At 38.5% G+C, this 24,514-nt stretch overlaps 2 protein-coding genes across 2 annotated transcripts in view; one reads left to right on the plus strand and one right to left on the minus strand.

Annotated features, from left to right (window-relative positions):
• LOC121388395 (N-acetylgalactosamine-6-sulfatase-like) overlaps window positions 1–6,541 on the plus strand; it is a 24,759-nt gene extending 18,218 nt beyond the window's left edge. Inside the window, exons 12-14 of the mRNA XM_041519703.1 lie at window positions 295–416; window positions 858–975; window positions 5,292–6,541. Of these exons, the coding sequence (XP_041375637.1) occupies window positions 295–416; window positions 858–975; window positions 5,292–5,378 (327 nt within the window). The 3' untranslated portion in view covers window positions 5,379–6,541. The remainder of the gene's footprint in view (window positions 1–294; window positions 417–857; window positions 976–5,291) is intronic.
• Window positions 6,528–24,514, minus strand: LOC121388397 (neuroguidin-like). The gene is made up of 13 exons (XM_041519705.1): window positions 24,382–24,514; window positions 20,320–20,448; window positions 19,323–19,460; window positions 18,624–18,708; window positions 17,827–17,879; window positions 16,930–17,023; window positions 15,904–16,028; window positions 14,535–14,590; window positions 11,460–11,508; window positions 9,344–9,436; window positions 8,578–8,604; window positions 7,412–7,430; window positions 6,528–6,585 (listed from the first exon to the last, which is right to left on the minus strand). The coding sequence occupies exons 1-13, from the start codon at window positions 24,403–24,405 to the stop codon at window positions 6,560–6,562; spliced, it is 918 nt and encodes a 305-aa protein (XP_041375639.1). The 5' UTR covers window positions 24,406–24,514; the 3' UTR covers window positions 6,528–6,559.

The following is a 24,514-nucleotide window of genomic DNA, read 5'->3' on the forward strand; positions in this document are numbered from 1 at the left end:
CGGTCTTAGTATTAATATGTTTCATTTGGCCATCAATTTAAAAATACTGTTTCCTATAAACTGATCTAGGCCTACAGTTTTAGCAGTGTATTGGAATATAGTCATGTTAATTTATAACGTATAAATTATAGTTGAACAAATTAGAACGGGCAATTTTCAAAAGTTTTCCTTAAAAAACCCTACCAGTAATTTTAATATGTATCCTACATGTTCCAGTAACTCCCAGAGTGTTATATTAAACTTTCTTCAAGCATCTTGAAGCATGTTAAAATGTCAAAGGTATTTTTATGACAGGGTGTGGACTTTTGTCCAGGAGAGTTTATAGTGAACGTAACAACCCACGAACAAGTAAACCACACCAGTATGCCTTTGTTGATCCATCTCGGAAGAGATCCAGGAGAAAAATACATCATACGGTATTTATTTTTAAGGGCCCTACATAGCAATTACAGAAATGTAAAAAAAAACCACTCATTTTTTTTTGTTATATTCCCTCCCCACTCATAAAAGCATTTATCAAAAATGTTAATATTGTAAAAAACATTTTTGGCATCAATTGGGGGAATGGATACCCCTTAAACTTCAAAAGTGTCCCCAAAATCCAGTGTTATTGAATGTCTATTAATTGTGGGTGTTCTTTTTTTTTAGATCAACTGCCCATATATATTACATATTAGTGTCCTTTAGAATAATGGAAGTACAACCCCTTTTAAAAACAAAGGTTGCATGCCCGTCCAAGAATGTTTTGCACTATTCAGAATAGTGAATCAAATTCTCAGAAGAGAGTAAATAACATTGTTTGTTTTGTAAACAAAGTGTCATATAATTGCATACAGTAACTGCTGTACAATTTTTAGGCCTCATAAACCAGAGTATGTCCAGCAAATGCCAGCTCTGATGGCGGTGGTTGCTAAGCATAAAGCTGCTTTGAAGCCCGGAGAACCACAGCTGAATTGGTGTGACCAATCTGTCATGGTATGTCAATTTTTAAGGATTTTTATTTTAATCTTAAAACAATTAGAGCTAGTACATTGTTTTTGAATTGGTTGCCATTTGGTGTCAAACGTAAGTCTACATACCTTTACATAAACAAATAACTTGGCTCTCTGCGGCCACTACCTCCCAATTTCTATGGAAGGAAGGAAATGGTTTATTTAACGACACACTCAACACATTTTATTTATGGTTATATGCCGTCAGACATATGGTTAAGGACCACACAGATATTGAGAGAGGAAACCCGCTGTCGCCACTTCATGGGCTACTCTTGTTGATTAGCAGCAAGGGATTTTTTATATGCACCATCCCACAGACAGGATAGTACATACCACGGCCTTTGTTACACCAGTTGTGGAGCACTGGCTGGAACAAGAAATAGCCAAATGGGCCCACCGACGGGGATCGATCCTAGACCGACCACGCATCAAGCAAACGCTTTACCACTGGGCTACGTCCCGCACCACTCTTACATAAATGCACCATGATCCTAGGTCGACTGTGCATCAGGCGAGCACTGTACCACTGGGCTACGTCCCGCACCACCCTTACATAAATGCACGATTGATCCTAGGTCGACTGTGCATCAGGCGAGCACTGTACCACTGGGCTACGTCCCGCACCACTCTTACATAAATGCACGATTGATCCTAGGTCGACTGTGCATCAGGCGAGCACTGTACCACTGGGCTACGTCCCGCACCACTCTTACATAAATGCACGATTGATCCTAGGTCGACTGTGCATCAGGCGAGCACTGTACCACTGGGCTACGTCCCGCACCACCCTTACATACATGCACGATTGATCCTAGGTCGACTGTGCATCAGGCGAGCACTGTACCACTGGGCTACGTCCCGCACCACCCTTACATAAATGCACGATTGATCCTAGGTCGACTGTGCATCAGGCGAGCACTGTACCACTGGGCTACGTCCTGCACCACCCTTACATAAATGCACGATTGATCCTAGGTCGACTGTGCATCAGGCGAGCACTGTACCACTGGGCTACGTCCCGCACCACCCTTACATAAATGCACGATTGATCCTAGGTCGACTGTGCATCAGGCGAGCACTGTACCACTGGGCTACGTCCCGCACCACCCTTACATAAATGCACGATTGATCCTAGGTCGACTGTGCATCAGGCGAGCACTGTACCACTGGGCTACGTCCCGCACCACCCTTACATAAATGCACGATTGATCCTAGGTCGACTGTGCATCAGGCGAGCACTGTACCACTGGGCTACGTCCCGCACCACTCTTACATAAATGCACGATTGATCCTAGGTCGACTGTGCATCAGGCGAGCACTGTACCACTGGGCTACGTCCCGCACCACTCTTACATAAATGCACGATTGATCCTAGGTCGACTGTGCATCAGGCGAGCACTGTACCACTGGGCTACGTCCCGCACCACTCTTACATAAATGCACGATTGATCCTAGGTCGACTGTGCATCAGGCGAGCACTGTACCACTGGGCTACGTCCCGCACCACTCTTACATAAATGCACGATTGATCCTAGGTCGACTGTGCATCAGGCGAGCACTGTACCACTGGGCTACGTCCCGCACCACCCTTACATAAATGCACGATTGATCCTAGGTCGACTGTGCATCAGGCGAGCACTGTACCACTGGGCTACGTCCCGCACCACCCTTACATAAATGCACGATTGATCCTAGGTCGACTGTGCATCAGGCGAGCACTGTACCACTGGGCTACGTCCCGCACCACCCTTACATAAATGCACGATTGATCCTAGGTCGACTGTGCATCAGGCGAGCACTGAACCACTGGGCTACGTCCCGCACCACCCTTACATAAATGCACGATTGATCCTAGGTCGACTGTGCATCAGGCGAGCACTGTACCACTGGGCTACGTCCCGCACCACTCTTACATAAATGCACGATTGATCCTAGGTCGACTGTGCATCAGGCGAGCACTGTACCACTGGGCTACGTCCCGCACCACTCTTACATAAATGCACGATTGATCCTAGGTCGACTGTGCATCAGGCGAGCACTGTACCACTGGGCTACGTCCCGCACCACTCTTACATAAATGCACGATTGATCCTAGGTCGACTGTGCATCAGGCGAGCACTGTACCACTGGGCTACGTCCCGCACCACTCTTACATAAATGCACGATTGATCCTAGGTCGACTGTGCATCAGGCGAGTACTGTACCACTGGGCTACGTCCCGCACCACCCTTACATAAATGCACGATTGATCCTAGGTCGACTGTGCATCAGGCGAGCACTGTACCACTGGGCTACGTCCCGCACCACCCTTACATAAATGCACGATTGATCCTAGGTCGACTGTGCATCAGGCGAGCACTGAACCACTGGGCTACGTCCCGCACCACCCTTACATAAATGCACGATTGATCCTAGGTCGACTGTGCATCAGGCTAGCACTGTACCACTGGGCTACGTCCCGCACCACTCTTACATAAATGCACGATTGATCCTAGGTCGACTGTGCATCAGGCGAGCACTGTACCACTGGGCTACGTCCCGCACCACTCTTACATAAATGCACGATTGATCCTAGGTCGACTGTGCATCAGGCGAGCACTGTACCACTGGGCTACGTCCCGCACCACTCTTACATAAATGCACGATTGATCCTAGGTCGACTGTGCATCAGGCGAGCACTGTACCACTGGGCTACGTCCCGCACCACTCTTACATAAATGCACGATTGATCCTAGGTCGACTGTGCATCAGGCGAGCACTGTACCACTGGGCTACGTCCCGCACCACTCTTACATAAATGCACGATTGATCCTAGATCGACTGTGCATCAGGCGAGCACTGAACCACTGGGCTACGTCCTGCCCCCCCCCCCCCCATTTCTATGAGGTATGGGGTACAAACTAAAAGGTTCATTAATAATGAGTGTTATCATGTGATCTACCAGTGACATGGGGTTTTTTTAAGTGTGAGGCACGTTCAGAATGGAGAGCGATCGTGGTCACTCAGTAGACTGTCGTTTGCACCCAACATTAGATGAATGTGATGTGATAGAAAATGTTGGTACCAGTTAAACTGTACGAGAGTGCTCGGCCTCCTTTACATAACAGGTGAGGTGGGACGTAGCCCAGTGGTAAAGCGCTCGCTCGATGCGTGGTCGGTCTGGGATTGATCCCCGTCGGTGGGCCCATTGGGCTATTTCTCGTTCCATCCAGTGCACCACGACTGGTATATCAAAGGTCGTGGTATGTACATTTCTTTCTTTCCTTTACATGACACTGGTCTTAGTTTTATGTATTCCAATGAGTATATGTGTTTAGTACTATTATAAGGGAATTTGCTTTTTAGAGACATAGGCATTAGACGGGTGGGCCAGATACTGATGCCTATGAAGGTTTTAAACATCCAATGGCTAATGGGAATGTGTCAAATATGTAAAAAAAAAACCTGATGGAACCATGTTCATTTTAACTTATTTTCATGCTTATATCCAATTAAGGTTCAAGCACGCTGTCCTGGGCACACACCTCAGCTATCTGGGTTGTCTGTCCAGGACAGTGGGTTAGTCGTTTAGGGAGAGAAGAGGGTGTAGTGGCCTTACACCTACCCACTGAGCCCTTAAGAAATCGCTCTGGGTTGGAGCCGGTACAGAGCTGCAAACCCTGTACCTACCATCCTGTAGTCCGATGGCTTAACCACTGCACCACCGAGGCCGGCTGGATCCATGTCCTTTCCTCTTTCGACAACTGTAGAAAGAGGCCATGGATGTTTCCAAATGAAATTTCTGTATGTTTTGTCGGCCATCTTTGTAAACTGTTGTAAACGTGTCGTAATCCCGTATTTTTGGTGTCTTGACTACTTCAGATAAGTTATGGTTGGAGGGAAGACGTTTGTTTTGTTTAATGACACCACTAGAGCATATTGATTTATTAATCATCGGCTACTGGATGTCAAACATTTGGTCATTTTGACATCTTGTTTTAGAGAGGAAACCCAATATTTTTTTAGTAGTAGCAAGGGATCTTTTATATGCACCATCCCACAGCCTTTGATATACCAGTCGTGGTGCACTGACTGGAGCGAGAGATAGCCCAGTGGGCCCACTGACTGGAGCGAGAGATAGCTCAGTGGGCCCACCGACAGTGATCGATCCTAGACCGACCGCCCATCAAGCGAAAGCTTTACTACTGGGCTATGTCCCGCCCCCTTATTTGGAGGGAGGAGGTGGTATATTTTAACTAAGTTATTTGACCTAATAAATTCATTATTAACTAGAAATACACTTCCGTTTTCTTTCAGAACTGGTCGCCTCCTGGTTGCGAAAAACTTAACAAGTGCATTGATCCACCCCCATCAAAACTTTACAAGTGTGTATGGCCACATTAACTTTTTAACAGCCACGACATGGTACTTGCCGTCACATGACATCTTGCCATTTAAAAGTTTCATTGTGGTATATTTTCTACTCATGTTAAAGATTGTTTTTATGGTCAGTTGAAAGCAATTAGATACTGAGGCCATGGGTGTCGAATTTAGGTGTAGGCTTTTATGAAAATTTTAAATATTTGAAAAATCGGTTTTAAAGATTCCAAAACACTAATCTGCAAAGGTTTGTCTTCTTTTAATAACAAACATTTCAGTTAAAATCAATTGGCTGTTAAAATTTGATAGTAATTACTTTTAGGTCAATTTAAAATATTATAAATCAATCTAACAGACAATTGTTTTTATGCATGAAAAGAAAATGACTTTTCCTGTAGTTTATTGCGGTGTCAATAGGCATACATTGTGCAATATATATTTTGTTGTATATATATTTTTTAATTTGTATTATCCAGGTGATATTATTTTTTTACATTTCCATGTAACCAATGACAATATCACAATTTATTTTATGTTTTAATAATACAAATTTGTATTATTTAAGGTTTACACAAACAGGTATTTAATGTTCAACATTATTGAGTTTTTAATGATTTAGTTGTTACAATATGACTTATTGTTGAATGTAACATGTATGATGTTTTTACCATGTCTTCACCACCATCTGTTAAATTGTTAATTGTGTTAATAGTGAGATCAATAAAGCATATTTCACATCACAATACAAATTGAGTCTCCACGAGTACTGGGGCACAGGCCGAGTCTAGCAAGACTAGTCCATTCCTAAATAATAATAATAGAGGAACTTTCAGATTTATCAAATGCCAAAGCACTTTCACCTTTCTGCATTATGAAAATGCTGCCATGAAACAGACTGTCAATACTTATCTTTAATGTAAAATAAAATGGGAGATAGCAAATAATTTGATAACATGATTTTTCAGGTTAAATTAATTTTGCAATTGGATTTAAACAAGTAACAAATACTAACATGGGTCAATTAATATTATATATTTTTAAAACACCAAAAGCAACACAAGTTGTTACATATACAGACCTGTATCAGTAGGGAACCTGTGTAATTCACTCTAAATAATAGCATTACTATACTCCGTGTTGGAACTTTATTACAATAAATTCAGTACACTTTGAGAAACTTATAAAGTTTATTAACCAATTCAAAATCAATTCCGTCTTCTTTTCTTTGTTCCTAAAAAACAAACGAGAGAGAAAAGATTTAAATGCAAATTGTTTTCATTTGTTTATCTAAGTTCCAAACTTATAATAAATAAGTTATACAATTCATTTCAAATCTAGTTGACAATGCATAATAACATGATGGTAAGATTTTCTCAACTTAGGAGTGCCATTTGTTTAGATATAAATTATACACATAAAGAGATCACGTATCAATCACATAAATGATTACTGTTACAGAACAGAACTTTATTACACTCAGGCCGTTCCACAACAGCGTTAGAGGAACAAAGTCAGTAAAAGTAATACCGTATAATCGCTATGCTATTAGCAAGACCACTGATCAGTCTTTGATTTTATATAAAGCCAATTGTGGGAGACATTTTTGTTTTTTTATTTTCAAAGTCTGACTGTGAAGTGTTTAATGTGAGCTTGACACATTTCATTCATACTCATATAGTAAGCTGGCTCATTACAGCGTCATGCTGCACATACCAGTATGTACTTTACAGTATTTTACTTTACAAAATATAATAACTTGGTGTTTTGAATACACAATTCCCTTAGTTTCTTGTGATATGCGAATGGTAGCAAAGAAAATATTCCAGAAAATTGTCCGTTTATTATTGTGATCACAATTCTTTTTATATAGAATTTGTTGATATTTTCAAGTTTATATATTTTTTAGGCTGTCAACTTAACCTCGAAAGTACAAACCCAGGAAAATTCCTGGTTATACAGTATATTAATTTATGCTTTATGATATCAGGTGTCTTTGTTTATAAAAATAGATGAATAAACAGTTTATACAGTTGAAATAAAATGATTTTCTTGCATACCTTTTTTCCCCTTGGTTGACTGAAAGGACAAACATAAATAATATTAATTTTACAATTCTTGGGTTCATTCATTGTAAAACAGTGCAATATAAGCTCATATTTGTCATCCATGATATAATAATCAAGACTTAAACATAAACGTTTTGAAAACTTCACCTTTGATTTAGCTGAATTAAAATCAATAAATGCTATAGCTGTTTTTTTGTTACTTATAAATTACTTAAAACTAGTTCTGAGAATTGTTGTTTCTATAGATATCAGAAATAGCTATAAACTATAGTCCACGATTTCTTTTCTCTTTAACCTGTAAGACATTTCATAACAAACTGTTGGTCTATCCATAAAATTACAAATAAATACCAGGGCTGGCTCTGGCACTCGGCGAATTTTGTAAGCAGTTGGCAAATTTTATTTTAATCTGCAAAATAATTTTATATAATAATTGACATTTTTTATAGAAAATAACTGTTGATTTCTACAATTTTTTAAGTTTAATAAACCATTTGCAGGGATGTGAGAGGGACTGGAACAAAAAAGCTTACTGCTCACCACCTTTCTTCCCAAGTCGGACAAAGGCTTTCAAATAGTATATCCTGGATTGGGCAAAACTGGCGAATTGCAGCAAAGCTGACGAAATCCAACAAAGGGAATGTACTACACACGAATACTACTTGCGATCATGCAATACTACTTTCATTTTCGCATTTTTCTTTTTTTTCTTTTTTAAAGATGAAATGAAAAAGCGCATTTACGCATTTCTGCGCTCTCGCATCCCTGCATTTGGTGAAATGTTTTGGTCGCCCAGAGCTAGCCCTGAATACAATAAATCAAAGTACAGTTTTCATGTGGATAAACATTACATTAGTATTTTAAAATTGTGTGGTAAAACATGGACCATACATAACAAACCTTGGTAACATAGGGCTAACTCTGGCACTCGCCAACTTCGCCAATTGCGAATTTAAAACTCAATTGGCAAATTTTAATTTAATTTGGTGAATAAATGTCTGCTCACATGTAGCTAGGCCCCATAACATACTGGTGAAACACATTAGCAGAAATTACAGATTGACACAATTTGCCAGTTATAGAATAATGTGTGTATTAATCCAGTCGAAGAACTGCACTGTGCTCTTAAAAACATTACAGTAATTTAGGATACAAACCGTCCGTTTTCTCTTTCGTTTTCTATCCTGAAAGACATAAAATAAAAAAACTAATATAAAACACCATCCATTTCCTTAAAAATTACTTTATGTACAGTATGTAAATTAACAAAAATTAAAAGAATCTAAAGGATGAATAAATTAAATTAATGGAAAACCAATTAAATTCATTTAATTTTAACTATATAATGTTCAAACACACCATGTAAAATTTTGCTCTGCAAATTTCAGAGATGTCTACAAAATTCTAAAGTGTTATATAGTAATTGCTACTCGGTTTTCATCAGATCAGCATCTGTCAAAATTTTGAGAAAAAAAAGTTTCCCTCCACACCTCATTTATTCGTACTGCCTGAGGTTAATGGTCCGAGAAACCTCAGTGTAGTGACCTGGGGCCTAATTCACTAAACTCTCGCAACCTCGCAGTGTAATGCTAAAAGACTTACCAAGAGGATGCTTTCTGACCTGGAATGGTGCCCTGGCTTCCCAGAGACCGAACCCTGAGGCAGACATACTTTAAACCTTCGTGGTATATGAGCATGTTAAAGTATACCGCACCGCAGAGGATGCTTTGTTGTCTAGCAGACGATAACAGACCTTTGTGAATTAGGCCCCTGACTCCTACCTAATGAACTGTGCATTCACACTGGGCTTGAACTGTTACAGGGATATAAAACCCAGTATGTAACCTCTTTAAACCTAAACGCTTACCCCACAGCATCAAGGATGGGTTATGTTCAGTTTAGCAGTACTGTGATTATATTTACCTCATTCTGTTGTTCTCCTGTCAGGGCACTGATATCTCCGAAGTCTGTCAAACCACCAAGACTGGACACAGTCTCAACTTGCTTCAGCGCCATCTACAAAAACAATATTTGAACTCAATCTATCTTATCCCACCTGTTCTCCATGTGCAAAGGAAGCTTACCACAAAGTTTAGTTTGGAATTGGTCAATTAGTTTAGGAGAAGAAGTTAAAAATGTGAAAAGTTTAGTATACGCACGACGGACGATGCAAGTCGACAGATGAAAATGGATTGCAATAGCTTAGGTGACCTAAAAATGGTCAAATGTGGAGGCATTTTCTTAAAAACTGATTTTAAAATCAAAATTCCAACTCTGAAATAGGGATGGGATACACCTTTCTTGGTGTTGTTTATATGACGTCATTTTGATGCTCAGTATTTGTTTACAACATGGATAGTCCATCTAATTGAGGGTCTTGTGTTTTATGACCTATATATATTCTTTTGTACCATAATATGCTTATGCGGGAGATACGAAAGTACCCCAACATAGTAAAGAATTTTAACCTTCTAGGGCTACTCTTACATAAATACATGTGACTGGACAACTTGATTCAGGGACTGAAAATACATGGTGAGGGGATAGGGATGACAAAATTTACAAAATACATAAATACATGTGATTGGACAACTTGATTCAGGGACTGAAAATACATGGTGAGGGGATAGGGATGACAAAATTTACAAAATACATAAATACATGTGACTGGACAACTTGATTCAGGGACTGAAAATACATGGTGAAGGGATAGGGATGACAAAATTTACAAAATACATAAATACATGTGACTGGACAACTTGATTCAGGGACTGAAAATACATGGTGAGGGGATAGGGATGACAAAATTTACAAAATACATAAATACATGTGACTGGACAACTTGATTCAGGGACTGAAAATACATGGTGAGGGATAGGGATGACAAAATTTACAAAATACATAAATACATGTGACTGGACAACTTGATTCAGGGACTGAAAATACATGGTGAGGGGATAGGGATGACAAAATTTACAAAATACATAAATACATGTGACTGGACAACTTGATTCAGGGACTGAAAATACATGGTGAGGGGATAGGGATGACAAAATTTACAAAATACATAAATACATGTGACTGGACAACTTGATTCAGGGACTGAAAATACATGGTGAGGGGATAGGGATGACAAAATTTACAAAATACATAAATACATGTGACTGGACAACTTGATTCAGGGACTGAAAATACATGGTGAGGGGATAGGGATGACAAAATTTACAAAATACATAAATACATGTGACTGGACAACTTGATTCAGGGACTGAAAATACATGGTGAGGGAATAGGGATGACAAAATTTACAAAATACATAAATACATGTGACTGGACAACTTGATTCAGGGACTGAAAATACATGGTGAGGGGATAGGGATGACAAAATTTACAAAATACATAAATACATGTGACTGGACAACTTGATTCAGGGACTGAAAATACATGGTGAGGGGATAGGGATGATAACATTTACAAAATACATAAATACATGTGACTGGACAACTTGATTCAGGGACTGAAAATACATGGTGAGGGGATAGGGATGATAACATTTACAAAATACATCACACCTAAAGGGACAGACCGTAGTTTTTAAACACCAAGGCATATTTTTCACCTAAATCCTAGTTTCAACCCATAACAATGAACACTAAGTTTGGTTAATTTACAAACTTGTAACAAATTTGGATACAATAGAGTCTGTGACGTTGAACTACCCTTAAAAATAGACTAAAGCGCGATTCAATAATCATTACTTCTCATGCAGGTGCATTTTTAAAAATATGAAAAATGCATTATGTGGTACACAAATGTATTATAAACACCAGGATGACCAGAAACACTTTGGTTGTACGGAAATGGATAATCTAAACAATAAAATATAAGTAATGTTTGATTTCAGTGATCATAAACGGCTCTAATAGTGAAAAATATGCTTTACTGTTTAAAAACTAGGGTATGTCCCTTAAAAATAATGTAAGACACATTTTGTTTAGACACTGATAATCAAATTGTTCCAATAATAAAAATACTTTACCTTTTCTTTTTTGGAAACAGTTAATCTCACAAAATGTTCTTCCTCATATCTGAAAACAGAATTTGGCAAAATGTTTCTAAAATGTTATTAACAAAAATCATTGATAGTGCTATTAACAAACATTAAAAAAAGTGCTATGTCTTTATTTATTCCACTTTCATAATTCACGACTGACAAGCAGCTTAAGACACTGGAATGTCACCAAGAGCATGATATTAAGAGATTTATAAGAATCATGTTTTTGTCTTGAATTATTATTTTTAATTGTCATAAGCTTTATTCGGTAACAAATGAACATTATTCAATACTAAATGGTTACAATTATAATATGTGACACCCAGTGGAATCGGTGAATAAATGAATAAATTACTCCAGTTAACTGTTAACACCTGTGATGTTGAATGTGACGTTGTATTACAGATATACACTGTCAAGACATCTCAAACTGGTCATAGAAGTTCTAACAAACAACTAAGTAAACAAAATGCTCCTCCCACCCCTCCTGAAGGTCTCGACATTTAAATTTTTATTTTTTTATTTTTTTTACAAGATCAGTAAAAGGTATACATACTATGTTAAGCTATTATAAAGATCTACTCAGTAGCTCTTCAAGAAACTACTGTTAGTACGGTCAAATGACCAGGCCAGAAAAATGTATTAATAGGAGTATAAATATCACAAAGCTGCGAACACAATGTCTCAGGGTGATTCCACCATCAGACATAGTGACTACTTGGGAAGGTTCCACCATCAGACATAGTGACTACTTGGGAAGGTTCCACCACCAGACATAGTGACTACTTGGGAAGGTTCCACCACCAGACATAGTGACTACTTGGGAAGGTTCCACCACCAGACATAGTGACTACTTGGGGAGGCTTCACCACAAGACATAGTGACTACTTGGGAAGGTTCCACCACCAGACATAGTGACTACTTGGGGAGGCTTCACCACAAGATACAGAGACTACTTGGGAAGGTTCCACCATCGGACATAGTGACTACTTGGGGAGACTTCACCACAAGATACAGTGACTACTTGGGAAGGTTCCACCATCGGACATAGTGACTACTTAGGGAGGCTTCACCACAAGATACAGAGACTACTTGGGAAGGTTCCACCATCAGACATAGTGACTACTTAGGGAGGCTTCACCACAAGATACAGAGACTACTTGGGAAGGTTCCACCATCAGACATAGTGACTACTTAGGGAGGCTTCACCACAAGATACAGAGACTACTTGGGAAGGTTCCACCATCAGACATAGTTCTTAGGGAGGCTTCACCACAAGATACAGAGACATAGGTTCCACCATCAGACATAGTGACTACTTAGGGAGGCTTCACCACAAGATACAGAGACTACTTGGGAAGGTTCCACCATCAGACATAGTGACTACTTAGGGAGGCTTCACCACAAGATACAGAGACTACTTGGGAAGGTTCCACCATCAGACATATTGACTACTTAGGGAGGCTTCACCACAAGATACAGAGACTACTTGGGAAGGTTCCACCATCAGACATATTGACTACTTAGGGAGGCTTCACCACAAGATACAGAGACTACTTGGGAAGGTTCCACCATCAGACATATTGACTACTTAGGGAGGCTTCACCACAAGATACAGAGACTACTTGGGAAGGTTCCACCATCAGACATAGTGACTACTTGGGGAGGCTTCACCACAAGATACAGAGACTACTTGGGAAGGTTCCACCATCAGACATAGTGACTACTTAGGGAGGCTTCACCACAAGATACAGAGACTACTTGGGAAGGTTCCACCATCAGACATAGTGACTACTTAGGGAGGCTTCACCACAAGATACAGAGACTACTTGGGAAGGTTCCACCATCAGACATATTGACTACTTAGGGAGGCTTCACCACAAGATACAGAGACTACTTGGGAAGGTTCCACCATCAGACATATTGACTACTTAGGGAGGCTTCACCACAAGATACAGAGACTACTTGGGAAGGTTCCACCATCAGACATATTGACTACTTAGGGAGGCTTCACCACAAGATACAGAGACTACTTGGGAAGGTTCCACCATCAGACATAGTGACTACTTGGGGAGAGATACAGTGACTACTTGGGAAGGTTCCACCATCAGACATAGTGACTACTTGGGGAGGCTTCACCACAAGATACAGAGACTACTTGGGAAGGTTCCACCATCAGACATAGTGACTACTTGGGGACTTCACCACAAGATAGAGACTACTTGGGAAGGTTCCACCATAGACTAGTGACTACTTGGGGAGGCTTCACCACAAGATACAGAGACTACTTGGGAAGGTTCCACCATCAGACATATTGACTACTTAGGGAGGCTTCACCACAAGATACAGAGACTACTTGGGAAGGTTCCACCATCAGGGACATAGTGGGACTACTTGACTACTTGGGGAGGCTTCACCACAAGATACAGTGACTACTTGGGAAGGTTCCACCATCAGACATAGTGACTACTTGGGGAGACTTCACCACAAGATACAGTGACTACTTGGGAAGGTTCCACCATCAGACATAGTGACTACTTGGGGAGACTTCACCACAAGATACAGAGACTACTTGGGAAGGTTCCACCATCAGACATAGTGACTACTTGGGGAGGCTTCACCACAAGATACAGAGACTACTTGGGAAGGTTCCACCATCAGACATATTGACTACTTAGGGAGGCTTCACCACAAGATACAGAGACTACTTGGGAAGGTTCCACCATCAGACATAGTGACTACTTGGGGAGGCTTCACCACAAGATACAGAGACTACTTGGGAAGGTTCCACCATCAGACATATTGACTACTTAGGGAGGCTTCACCACAAGATACAGTGACTACTTGGGAAGGTTCCACCATCAGACATATTGACTACTTAGGGAGGCTTCACCACAAGATACAGAGACTACTTGGGAAGGTTCCACCATCAGACATAGTGACTACTTGGGGAGACTTCACCACAAGATACAGAGACTACTTGGGAAGGTTCCACCATCAGACATATTGACTACTTAGGGAGGCTTCACCACAAGATACAGTGACAAACATTTTACATACTCTGATCTTTCTTTTGCTCTCTTTACTGCTGACATTCTGTGAAGATTTCTGGATTCCTGTAACACAAGGAAGGAAGAAAAAAAGAAAGAAATGTTTTATTTAACGACGCACTCAACACATTTTATTTACGGTTATATGGCGTCAGACATATGGTTACGGACCACACAGATGTTGAGAGGAAACCCACTGTCGCCACTACATGGGCTACTCTTTCCGATTAGCAGCAAGGGATCTTTTATTTGCGCTTCCCACAGGCAGGATAGCACAAACCATGGCCTTTGTTGAACCAGTTATGGATCACTGGTCTGTGCAAGTGGTTTACACCTACCCATTGAGCCTTGCGGAGCACTCACTCAGGGTTTGGAGTCGGTATCTGGATTAAAAATCCCATGCCTCAACTGAGATCCGAACCCAGTACCTACCAGCCTGTTGACTGATGGCCTAACCACGATGCCACCGAGGCCGGTCACAAGGAAGAGAACACAATCTTTATTATGAATCATGAGACACATTTGTTATTATAGTAATCAGGGTGAGCAGAAAATTTCGGAAAATTATCTATTAAGCTTCACAAATTGCAGAAACCCTTGTTATTTTCTTACAAAATATAACTTATTACATTAAAATATTCCCACCAAAATAAAATAAAATTTGCCAATTGTTTTCTGATCACTCAGAGCTAGAGCTCGCCCTGGTTTTCATTATGTCAGAATTAATATATTTTGTTTTAAATCACCTTTTTAAGTCACATTAACAAATGACTAGCTAGAAAAGGCACTCAACATATATATGAAAGTAGTCTATATGATAGTAATGGATTTTTTCCATTATAATACCAAAGACCATGTTTCTGACACTGGTTTGTCTGAAATAAATGAGGCATTTTTGAAGACTTGTCAAAAACAGAAAAATAGACCCACAACGTACTGCCTCTCTCCATTCTCAAAGAAATAAGAGTGCCCATATATATCACAACCTCTATTTTATGATACGGACACAGGATGGATCAGAAAAAAATCTAATGCATCTATTGAGGAAAATCAATCCTGCAGATTAAAAAAAAAAGGTTTTGTTTAACAACACCACTAGAGCACACTGATTCATTAATCATCGGCTACTGGATGTCAAACATTTGGTAATTTTTACATATAGTCTTAGAGAGGAAACCAGATAAATTTTTCCATTAATAGCAAGGGATCTTTTATATGCAACATCCCACAGACAGGATAGCACATACCACGGCATTTGATGGGAGCGAGAACCTGCAGATTGACTACCATACCTCACCAGACTAATAAACCCATAATCGCACAATACGTTTCATATTGATAGGCTCTTTAAAACTGAGTAGGTTAATAACGAGTTTTACCCTGATTTCCTCTGGTCCGTCGTAGTACTCTTTCCGCAGCTCTTGTAGCATACTGCTGCTCAGTGCACGCCTTGTCGCCTTCTCCAGCAGGCGTTTTTGACGATCCTCCGCAGTCTCATCACCAGCTGGAGAAAGAAATGTTTTATTTAACAACACACTCAACACATTTTATTTACAGTTATATGGCGTCAAACAAATGATTAAGGACTACACAGATATTGAGAGAGGAAACCCGCTGTCGCCACTTCATGGGCTACTCTTTTTCGATTAACAGCAAGGGATCTTTCATATGCACCATTCCACAGACAGGATAGTACATACCACGGCTTTTGTTATACCAGTCGTGGTGCACTGGCTGGAACAAGAAATAGCCCAATGGGTCCACTGACAGGGATCGATCCTAGACCAACCGTGCATGAAGCGAACGCTTTACCACTGGACTACGTCCCACCCCTCATCACCAGCTGGAGATAACAAAAATAGCAGGTGAAGATACAATGTAATATTTGTGTGGTCAAATCTTAGATTAGAAAAAATAAGGAAGGTTTATCCTGAATAAGGATTTTAGTACCATACAAAAACTGCTCCTTTCCTAGTTCTTATGCTAAAGTTTATTAACCAAGTATTAATGTTTTAACTACGATGTATTAAAGTTAACAAATAACAGATAAGCACTGGTATTAAAGATCTTCATGTACGTATTTCAAACAAATATTCTGGACATTCCTTTTCGTTTAGTAGTAACCAGAGCTCAAAACGTAAGACTTTGTTACACACCGCAATTTTTAAATGTTCTTTGCCATAGACAAAATGCATACCTATGCCAATTTTGAGCCTGTCTATGGATATTTTAAATCAATAACTTTTGAAACAAATACCCTACCCCCACCCCACAAAACAATCCTTTCAACTGATGACAATAATTTTTATGTAGTGGCAAAAAACTATCATCAGTAAAGCCCCTGTCCTACAACTCATGATGCAACTACGGCAATTGCTAACTAATATTCCAAAATATAATCTCACTATATGGTACAGCAGCAAGTCGTGGTGCAACATAAGCTTTGCTTTTCGATTCTTTCTCTTCACCCGAACCACCATCTGATTCAGCATCATCCAACTGAAAAACAAAACAATCTTAGCTGCAGTATCAAGGTTGTTTTTTGTTTTAACGACACCACTAGATCATATTGATTAATTAATCATCGGCTACTGGATTTCAAACATTTGGTAATTCTGACTCATAGCCATCAGAGGAAACCTGCTAAATGTTTCCATTAGCAGCAAGGGATCTTTTATGTGCATTTTTCCATAGACCGGAAAGCACATACCACGGCCTTTGACCAGTTATGGTGCATTGGCTGGAACAAAAACATAAAAACAATCAGTTCAATGGATCCACTGAGGTGGGTTGATCCTGTGACGCAAGCACCTCAGGCGTGTGGTCACCCAACAGAGAGCTAAATGTCGCCCCCTGCAGTAACAAAGAAACCTACAAAACAACTGCTAAGAGATTGTTTAATAATAAAAGATCATGGTTTTGTATGCAAACAAATATAAATACTTTTGTGAACTAGATATTAGTCAACAACATGTAGAAAACGTAAAATAAATTATTCACAACTTTTCCATTAAATTATATTCTGCAATTCTGTAAATTACTACAAAGAAAACTGCAGGAAATATTTTTGAAGTTTAAACATGTTGGAGAGGAATTATGTTTTAATACAGGGCAACATTAATAAGAGAGAAATAAAAACCAATTGCTTTATTTAAAAATGCATTTGTGTGATAACTGATAATTATCACTTCTAGTTTTCATTAGTAATTATTTCACAAATGGCAAATAAAGTATCGGTGCCTGATTTCCATCATAAACATATAGTCTGAAAAAATAAACTACCTACAGAACTGAAATCTTACCTTACTGACGAGGTTGCTGGGTTTGGCCTTAAATCTGAGAGGATCATTATCATCTAAAAAAAAAAAACACCAGACAGTTCAAAAGTAAACAAGCAAGTACTAGTAATTAGGGCTGTATGGCACATCAGACTGCGAATTTAGTACAATGTTGTGCTTCCACAAATCCCAGATTTTGGGTAAAACGTGTACGTTTATGATGAAGAATCCCAAAATATCTATATTACATAATGTTTATGATACTGGTGGAATCGTAAAAAAAAAAAAAATCCACATATTCAATGCCAGCACTGGTTTTTATTCCATTATGTTTTTATGAACCAAACAAATTTGGAACAAAAGAAAGAAAGAAATGTTTTATTTAACAATGCACTCAACACATTTTATTTACAGTAATATGGCGTCAGACATATGGTTAAGGACCACACAGATTTTTAGAGGAAACCCGCTGTTGCCACTACATGGGCTACTCTTTCCGATTAGCAGCAAGGGATCTTTTATTTGCGCTTCCCACAGGCAGGATAGCACAAACCATGGGCTTTGTTGAACCAGTTATGGATCATTGGTTGGTGCAAGTGGTTTACACCTACCCACTGAACCTTGCGGAGCACTCACTCAGGGTTTGGAGTCGGTATCTGGATTACAAATCACATGCCTTGACTGGGATCTGAACCCAGTACCTACCAGCCTGTAGACCGATGGCCTAACCACGACGCCGGTAAATTTGGAACAAGACATAAATTTAATAAATATACAAATCTTAGTGTATACCAATCCTGAAGGTTGATGCAAAGGCTTACCCAGTGTGTTAGTCTGTGCAGCCTTCACAAGTTTATCGATTTGATATTTCAACTTCTGTTCAATAGGCCGCATCTTCTCCAACACCTGAAAGTAAATGCTTTAAATTTTAAAGATGGTTAATCACCACATATAGTGATAGCACAGTAATAGTATTAATACAAGGACGGATAGCATTTTTGTCAAAGATTTCACAAGCATTGCTTTTGGATCTTGATCTTAAATCATTTATTAAGCTATACTAACATTCAATACGATTAACTACACACATTTTAAGTTAATTAGTTTTCATTAATATTTACAAAATGCAAAGATTAATTTAACCATGCTGTCTCCTAATAATGAATCTTTTGTAAGATATGAACTGACCTTAATAAGTATTTTTTAATAAATATAATTTCTATATTAATTATAATATGGGCCAAAAATGTTTTTAAAAAACACTAACAAAACCAAACAAACAAAAGCCTAACTCAAACATTTTCATTTTATATTTACAAATTTATTGTAATGAATTCCAAATTTGTAGAACATTTTAATTTTTTCTTACTTTCTCAAAAACCACTAACCTTTTTCTTTCTTAAAAATTCATAAACTGAAGAGATGCTTTTTATATGCACAAAGTTATGTCCAATTTTTAATACTGTATCATAACTTGGTCTGAATGAACATTTTTAAAAAAATCAGTTTTTTTCACTGACTGTCCTGAGTTCAATGAGCCTGTTGATTGCTGAATCTCCTTCTATGGACTGGCCACCAGTCTTCAACAACAACACGTACGTCAAGTTGATCAGGTAGCTTAACAACAGGTGGTATTTAGTTTCTAAAAAGCTGATACCCTGAAAACAAAACAAATACTTTAAATTAGTAATTGTTACCACTTTAATACACAGCTGTGGAAAACATCTACTAGAGGTAACTAGTCAGAAATGTGTATACATTTTAGCTACATTAAATGGCAGCAATATATTTTGCATATTTTCGCATTTTAAAATAAAGTTATAGTATATAATCCAACTCAATGAATTTCAAAGAATAACCTACTATATGTCATGTACATGTAATATACCAATAACACAAATTTCAAGATTTAAATTTTGAAAGCAGACAGAATTATTTTGTACAAAAAACTTTGACCAGTGCATTCAGTAAACAATAAATACCAATATAGGGCACAGGAATTAAAAGTCTGATATATCTGAAACTCAAGTTGCATGGCTACGAAGCACTAACACAAATATACTCAATTGGCCGATTCTGATAACATAATGTTCACTAGTATATGTATCCATGTAACAGCATATAATCATTATAAATGACAAACTGAACAATTGTTCACATGATGTTCTGTTCCTTGAAAACATTAAATTTGCTTCAGTATGTACAATACATCTATTTCCAAAGTTTGTTTTGTTTAAAGACACAACTAGCAAACATTAATTTAATTAATCATTGGTTATTGGATGTCAAAACTTTGGTAATTTTGACATTTAGTCTTAGAGAGGAAACCTGCTACATTTTTCCATTAGTAGCAACAGATCTTTTACATGCACCATCCCACAGACAAGATAGCACATACAACTGTCTTTGATATACAAGTTATGGTGGAATGAGAAATAGACCAATTTGCCCACCGACCGGGATCAATCCTAGACCGACTGTACATCAGGCATCTGTTTCAAAGTTGATCCATCATACCTTACTGGTTGACAGTTCTCCATCTTTCACTTTGTTCAGCAGTTGGTTCAAGTGCTGCTTTACATCACCACTTTTTGAGGATACGTCTTTGAGCAAGGAAATGAATTTGGGTAGATCACCATCTAGTATCTAAAATTATGTTAAAATTAAATAAAAAATGTATTATATGTCAAACATGTAACACATTTAAAAAGTTTTAAGAAGTTAACGTAATAGGTATTTGCAAAAGTTGTTTACAACACACTAAAAATAATAATTGAAAGATAAAAATGCCTTGACAGGTAATCTTGCAAAACGCGTTATTACAATAAAAATCTTTATTTCTATAGTCTTTCCCACAGCAGTGTTCGAGATTAACGGTATCCCGATATCCCGGGGATACCAGAATTTAATTTTGGATACCAGACTTCAAGAACCCAGTATCCCACCGGGATACCATATAATACTAAATTCTCAGGTGGGATACCAGATTTTGAAATGTTAGTATCCAACTGGGATACTGCCCAAAATTTTTAATCTCGAACACTGCACAGGGAACGCCTTTTTTTCATACTATGGCATTTACTACAAATTATTTATTTCTGAGCAGATTGTTTTCTAAATTGCACACAAAAATGGTAAGTTTTTGTTATTTCCAAAACACGTTTTCTTATGTCAAACCAAAGTGAAATTATTTACAAAACCCCCCAAACAAACCCCAAACATTTCGTAGGAGGATGGGATGGATTATAGTTGTATTCCGCAATCACTGTATTCATTGTCAAGATATGATGACTAAATAAATCTCTATATTTTTGGTCAGTGACAAAAAATATAGGTCACGTGACCTACAATGTAAGCCCGACTCAACTCGAGTATTTCAGACTAGATTTTCAATAAACATACTCTTTAAATCATTTGTCTTAGTACAGTAAATCCAAATAAATTTTAGTTTTGTTTATGAATTGGGAGCTTAGAAACACTATTTGAATGTGACAGAATGTAGCTAGTGTTTTACAAAGAATGATGTCATGTATCTTGTATGACATCATAGGGCAAAAGCCTTGCTAGGTTGACAATACTTGATTTGGATACACAAAAATGGAACAAATAATGATTTTCCGACTATTCCTGTAAGATTGCAGGATAAAAGAAAAAAATGGTTACTTCTTAAGATATCGGCTTTATCCTGCTCAGGTCGAATGGTGAATGCAGTTCGGCAGAGCCTCGCAGCATTCGCCATTCTAACCTTCACAGGATAAGACAGTAACCAGTAGGGTCTCCACGAGTACTCGAGTACTCGGGCACGGGTCGAGTCTATCAAGACTCGAGTCTGTTCACAGGACTCGAGTACCCGTACAAGGTGGAATCAATTATAATACACTGGACAATGTAGGACAATAATTTCAGGCTTAGATAATCAACGATATAAGTGACACAATAATTATAAGATCATGCGCTAGTTTCTTTTTTTAAACTGGCCGTCCATCCATCATAACACTAAATATATCAACTGGTTTCTAAATGCAATACAATGACATGATTTGGCATCGATGTTCAGCCCTGGAATTAAAATGCATAATTCTATTTAACTTTATTCTTTAATCTCATCATCATCTAGTGTAAATGTCGGGTACTCGGGTCCGGGTCGAGTTTGACCCTCGAGTACTCGAGTCCAATATTTTGGACTCGTGGAGGCCCTAGTAACCAGTTACATGTATTCTCTATAGGTATCACTAAACCAATTAATTTCCGGCTGGAATGAAGTTCGAGGTGCACCGAACTTTTGATAGAGAAGTGAACACCACATGTCCTGTGATTGGTGATAAATGTGAATGCCAGACAACTCGGCCCGGTGGACAACTCGGCCCACGTCGAGACAGCTCGGCCCGGAGTTCTGAGACAACCCGGCCCACCGCAAGACAACTCAGCCCAGAGTCCAGAGACAACTCGGCTCATGGACAATCTTGTCTATTGTTGAACAAGTGTTTTTTTTTTAAATCAAAGTATTCTCACAGAAATAAAAGAATTTGTTTTTTGTTAAATTGATAAATTGCTGATCCATTTATCTTTGAAGATAGTTTCCACTGTTCGAATAATTTGTTTTTGTTCTACAGTCGGTGACCTAAACATTGGAGATGATCCCAGAAAAAACATGCAAAAGTTATTTATTGTTGTAACAACACTGACTTTTATCTTTTGTTGGACGTTTTATTTCTATGTTCTTTTGGTGATTGGTGTTTTATTTCTTTATTATAACTTAATGTATATGTGTTCTGTTGTTTTTTTTGCGTACATATGTGCGTATGTATTTAATGTAATAAATGTGGGAATTTGGCAAATGATGTCTTTTGCGTTATTTCTATAGTACAATACTTCTAGAAACCCATCCGACACTACGATATGCGCCTATGACATACACAATTGTCATTCTTAATGGTGACCATATAGTTAGCGGTATCTATCAGTATAATGCATTATTATTACTATAGTACAATACTTCGACACTACGACATGGCCAACTATCATACTTAACACGCATATAATGTGCCCCGTCTATCAGTAAAATAACTCTGCCACGGGGCCGAGTTGTCCGAGACAACTCGGCCCCATGGCCGAGATGTCTGGGCCGAGTTGTCCCCCGGTCCGAGTTGTCTGGTCCCCATAAATGTGAGTGTGTTGGTTGTAAACAAAATTAGTTTCATATGGGCTAAAAATGTATGCAATTTTATTTGATGTAGTACCACCATGTGAAGTAGCCTTGTGCTTGGGACATGTATGGGGCACCTGTAAAAAAAAAATGTACTCAAATTTTGTGCGAAACTAGGTGTGTTCTAGAAACATCTGGTTATAGTAATAATACGGTATACCGAAAATGAGCCATGAAAATTGAAACTTGAAAGGTACCATTTTCTGCAGTTAATACTTTGAGGTAGGGGTTCTAGTACTGATATTTATGGGTCATAGTTTGGTTGATATATTGCATAGTGTTTTTAAACACAAACGTTAACATGGTCGCCTTTGGGATTTTAATTGGTATAGTCCAACCTATATACTATCCCCATCCGAAAAAGACAACTTGCGATAATAAGGCTCATCACACTACATTTCAATGACATAGATTTATTAAAGCTGCACACCCTAGTTCCATCCAGCAAAAATAAATTATAATTTGGTTAATTAATCTACAAACCTGTAACACACTTAGATCACGTTTTTATCAAATGGAGTGAAAAAGCAGGTTTTATATCGATAAATACCATGGGAATTCCCATGTCCCAATTGCTTGAAATAATTTTGAAAGTTAGTATTCTGATGTCACCGGTAGATGTCGCTCGAAGCACAACAATGCCTACGTCACGACAAATTTCACAGAGTGCGCACAGACTTGGGGTGCGTTCTTTTCACCTCTCCTGGACATGTTCCAACTGTTCTGTCCTGGTTATATCCCCTCTCCAGATATCGTAAGACTTAGCAAAATTATTGGTTTTAAGGGTTTGTAACGTTTTGTATTGAGACACTTACTTGTTTGAACTTTATTGTTATAGAAAATGTTCACGAACTGTGAAGAAAAATCTCACAAATGAACAACAACAAATCGGATGTTGATTGCGCGAACCGTGCACGAGAAAACAAACCGAACCAAAATGATAACGGTCACGTGGTATACCAACATCTGTGACGTTTACACAGGAAGATTCCCTCTAAAAATAGATTGGACCTCGCTTGCCTAACGGTTTTTTCTCGACAGCACGTCTTGTGAAAAAATGCATTTCGTGGTTTTACAAACATCAGGATTACCAAAAAGCACTTCAGGTGAATGGAAATGTGTATTCTAAATAATAAAATGTAAGTAAAGTGCAATTTTATTGTGAAAAATGGGGTTTAATAGCGAAAAACAACGCCGTAATGGTTAATAAATAGCCGTAACTAGGGTGTCCCTTTAATTCTACATTGGACAAACAAACAGTTATAACAGGTGAAGAAAATAATGAAGTCAACCCATTTTTTATTCGACTACCATATGAAAGGCGTTTACGTTCCAGGGACTAAAATATTGCCTGATATTTAATATTTTCATACCTGCTGAAGTTGCGTCCCCTCCATGCTGTTTCGTTTTCGTGACGTATGTTCCGCCTTTTAAATTACGCTCCGAAAGTTATCCCTCCTTTCAGGCGACGCACCTGCAAATAAACATAATCATACACTAGTTTTA

Source organism: Gigantopelta aegis, chromosome 14 (assembly GCF_016097555.1).
Source record: "Gigantopelta aegis isolate Gae_Host chromosome 14, Gae_host_genome, whole genome shotgun sequence".
Taxonomy (NCBI): Eukaryota; Metazoa; Mollusca; class Gastropoda; order Neomphalida; family Peltospiridae; genus Gigantopelta; species Gigantopelta aegis.

Bases quoted from the DNA above. Each gene is read 5' to 3' on its own strand.
- LOC121388397 (XM_041519705.1), bottom strand. From the start codon at position 24,405: ATGGAGGGGACGCAACTTCAGCAG. The intron at 17,880-18,623 runs GTAAGCCTTTGC...TTTTTTTTTTAG, and splicing joins TGCACAGACTAACACACTGG to ATGATAATGATCCTCTCAGA. The intron at 17,024-17,826 runs GTAAGATTTCAG...TTTGTTTTTCAG, and splicing joins CCAGCAACCTCGTCAGTAAG to TTGGATGATGCTGAATCAGA.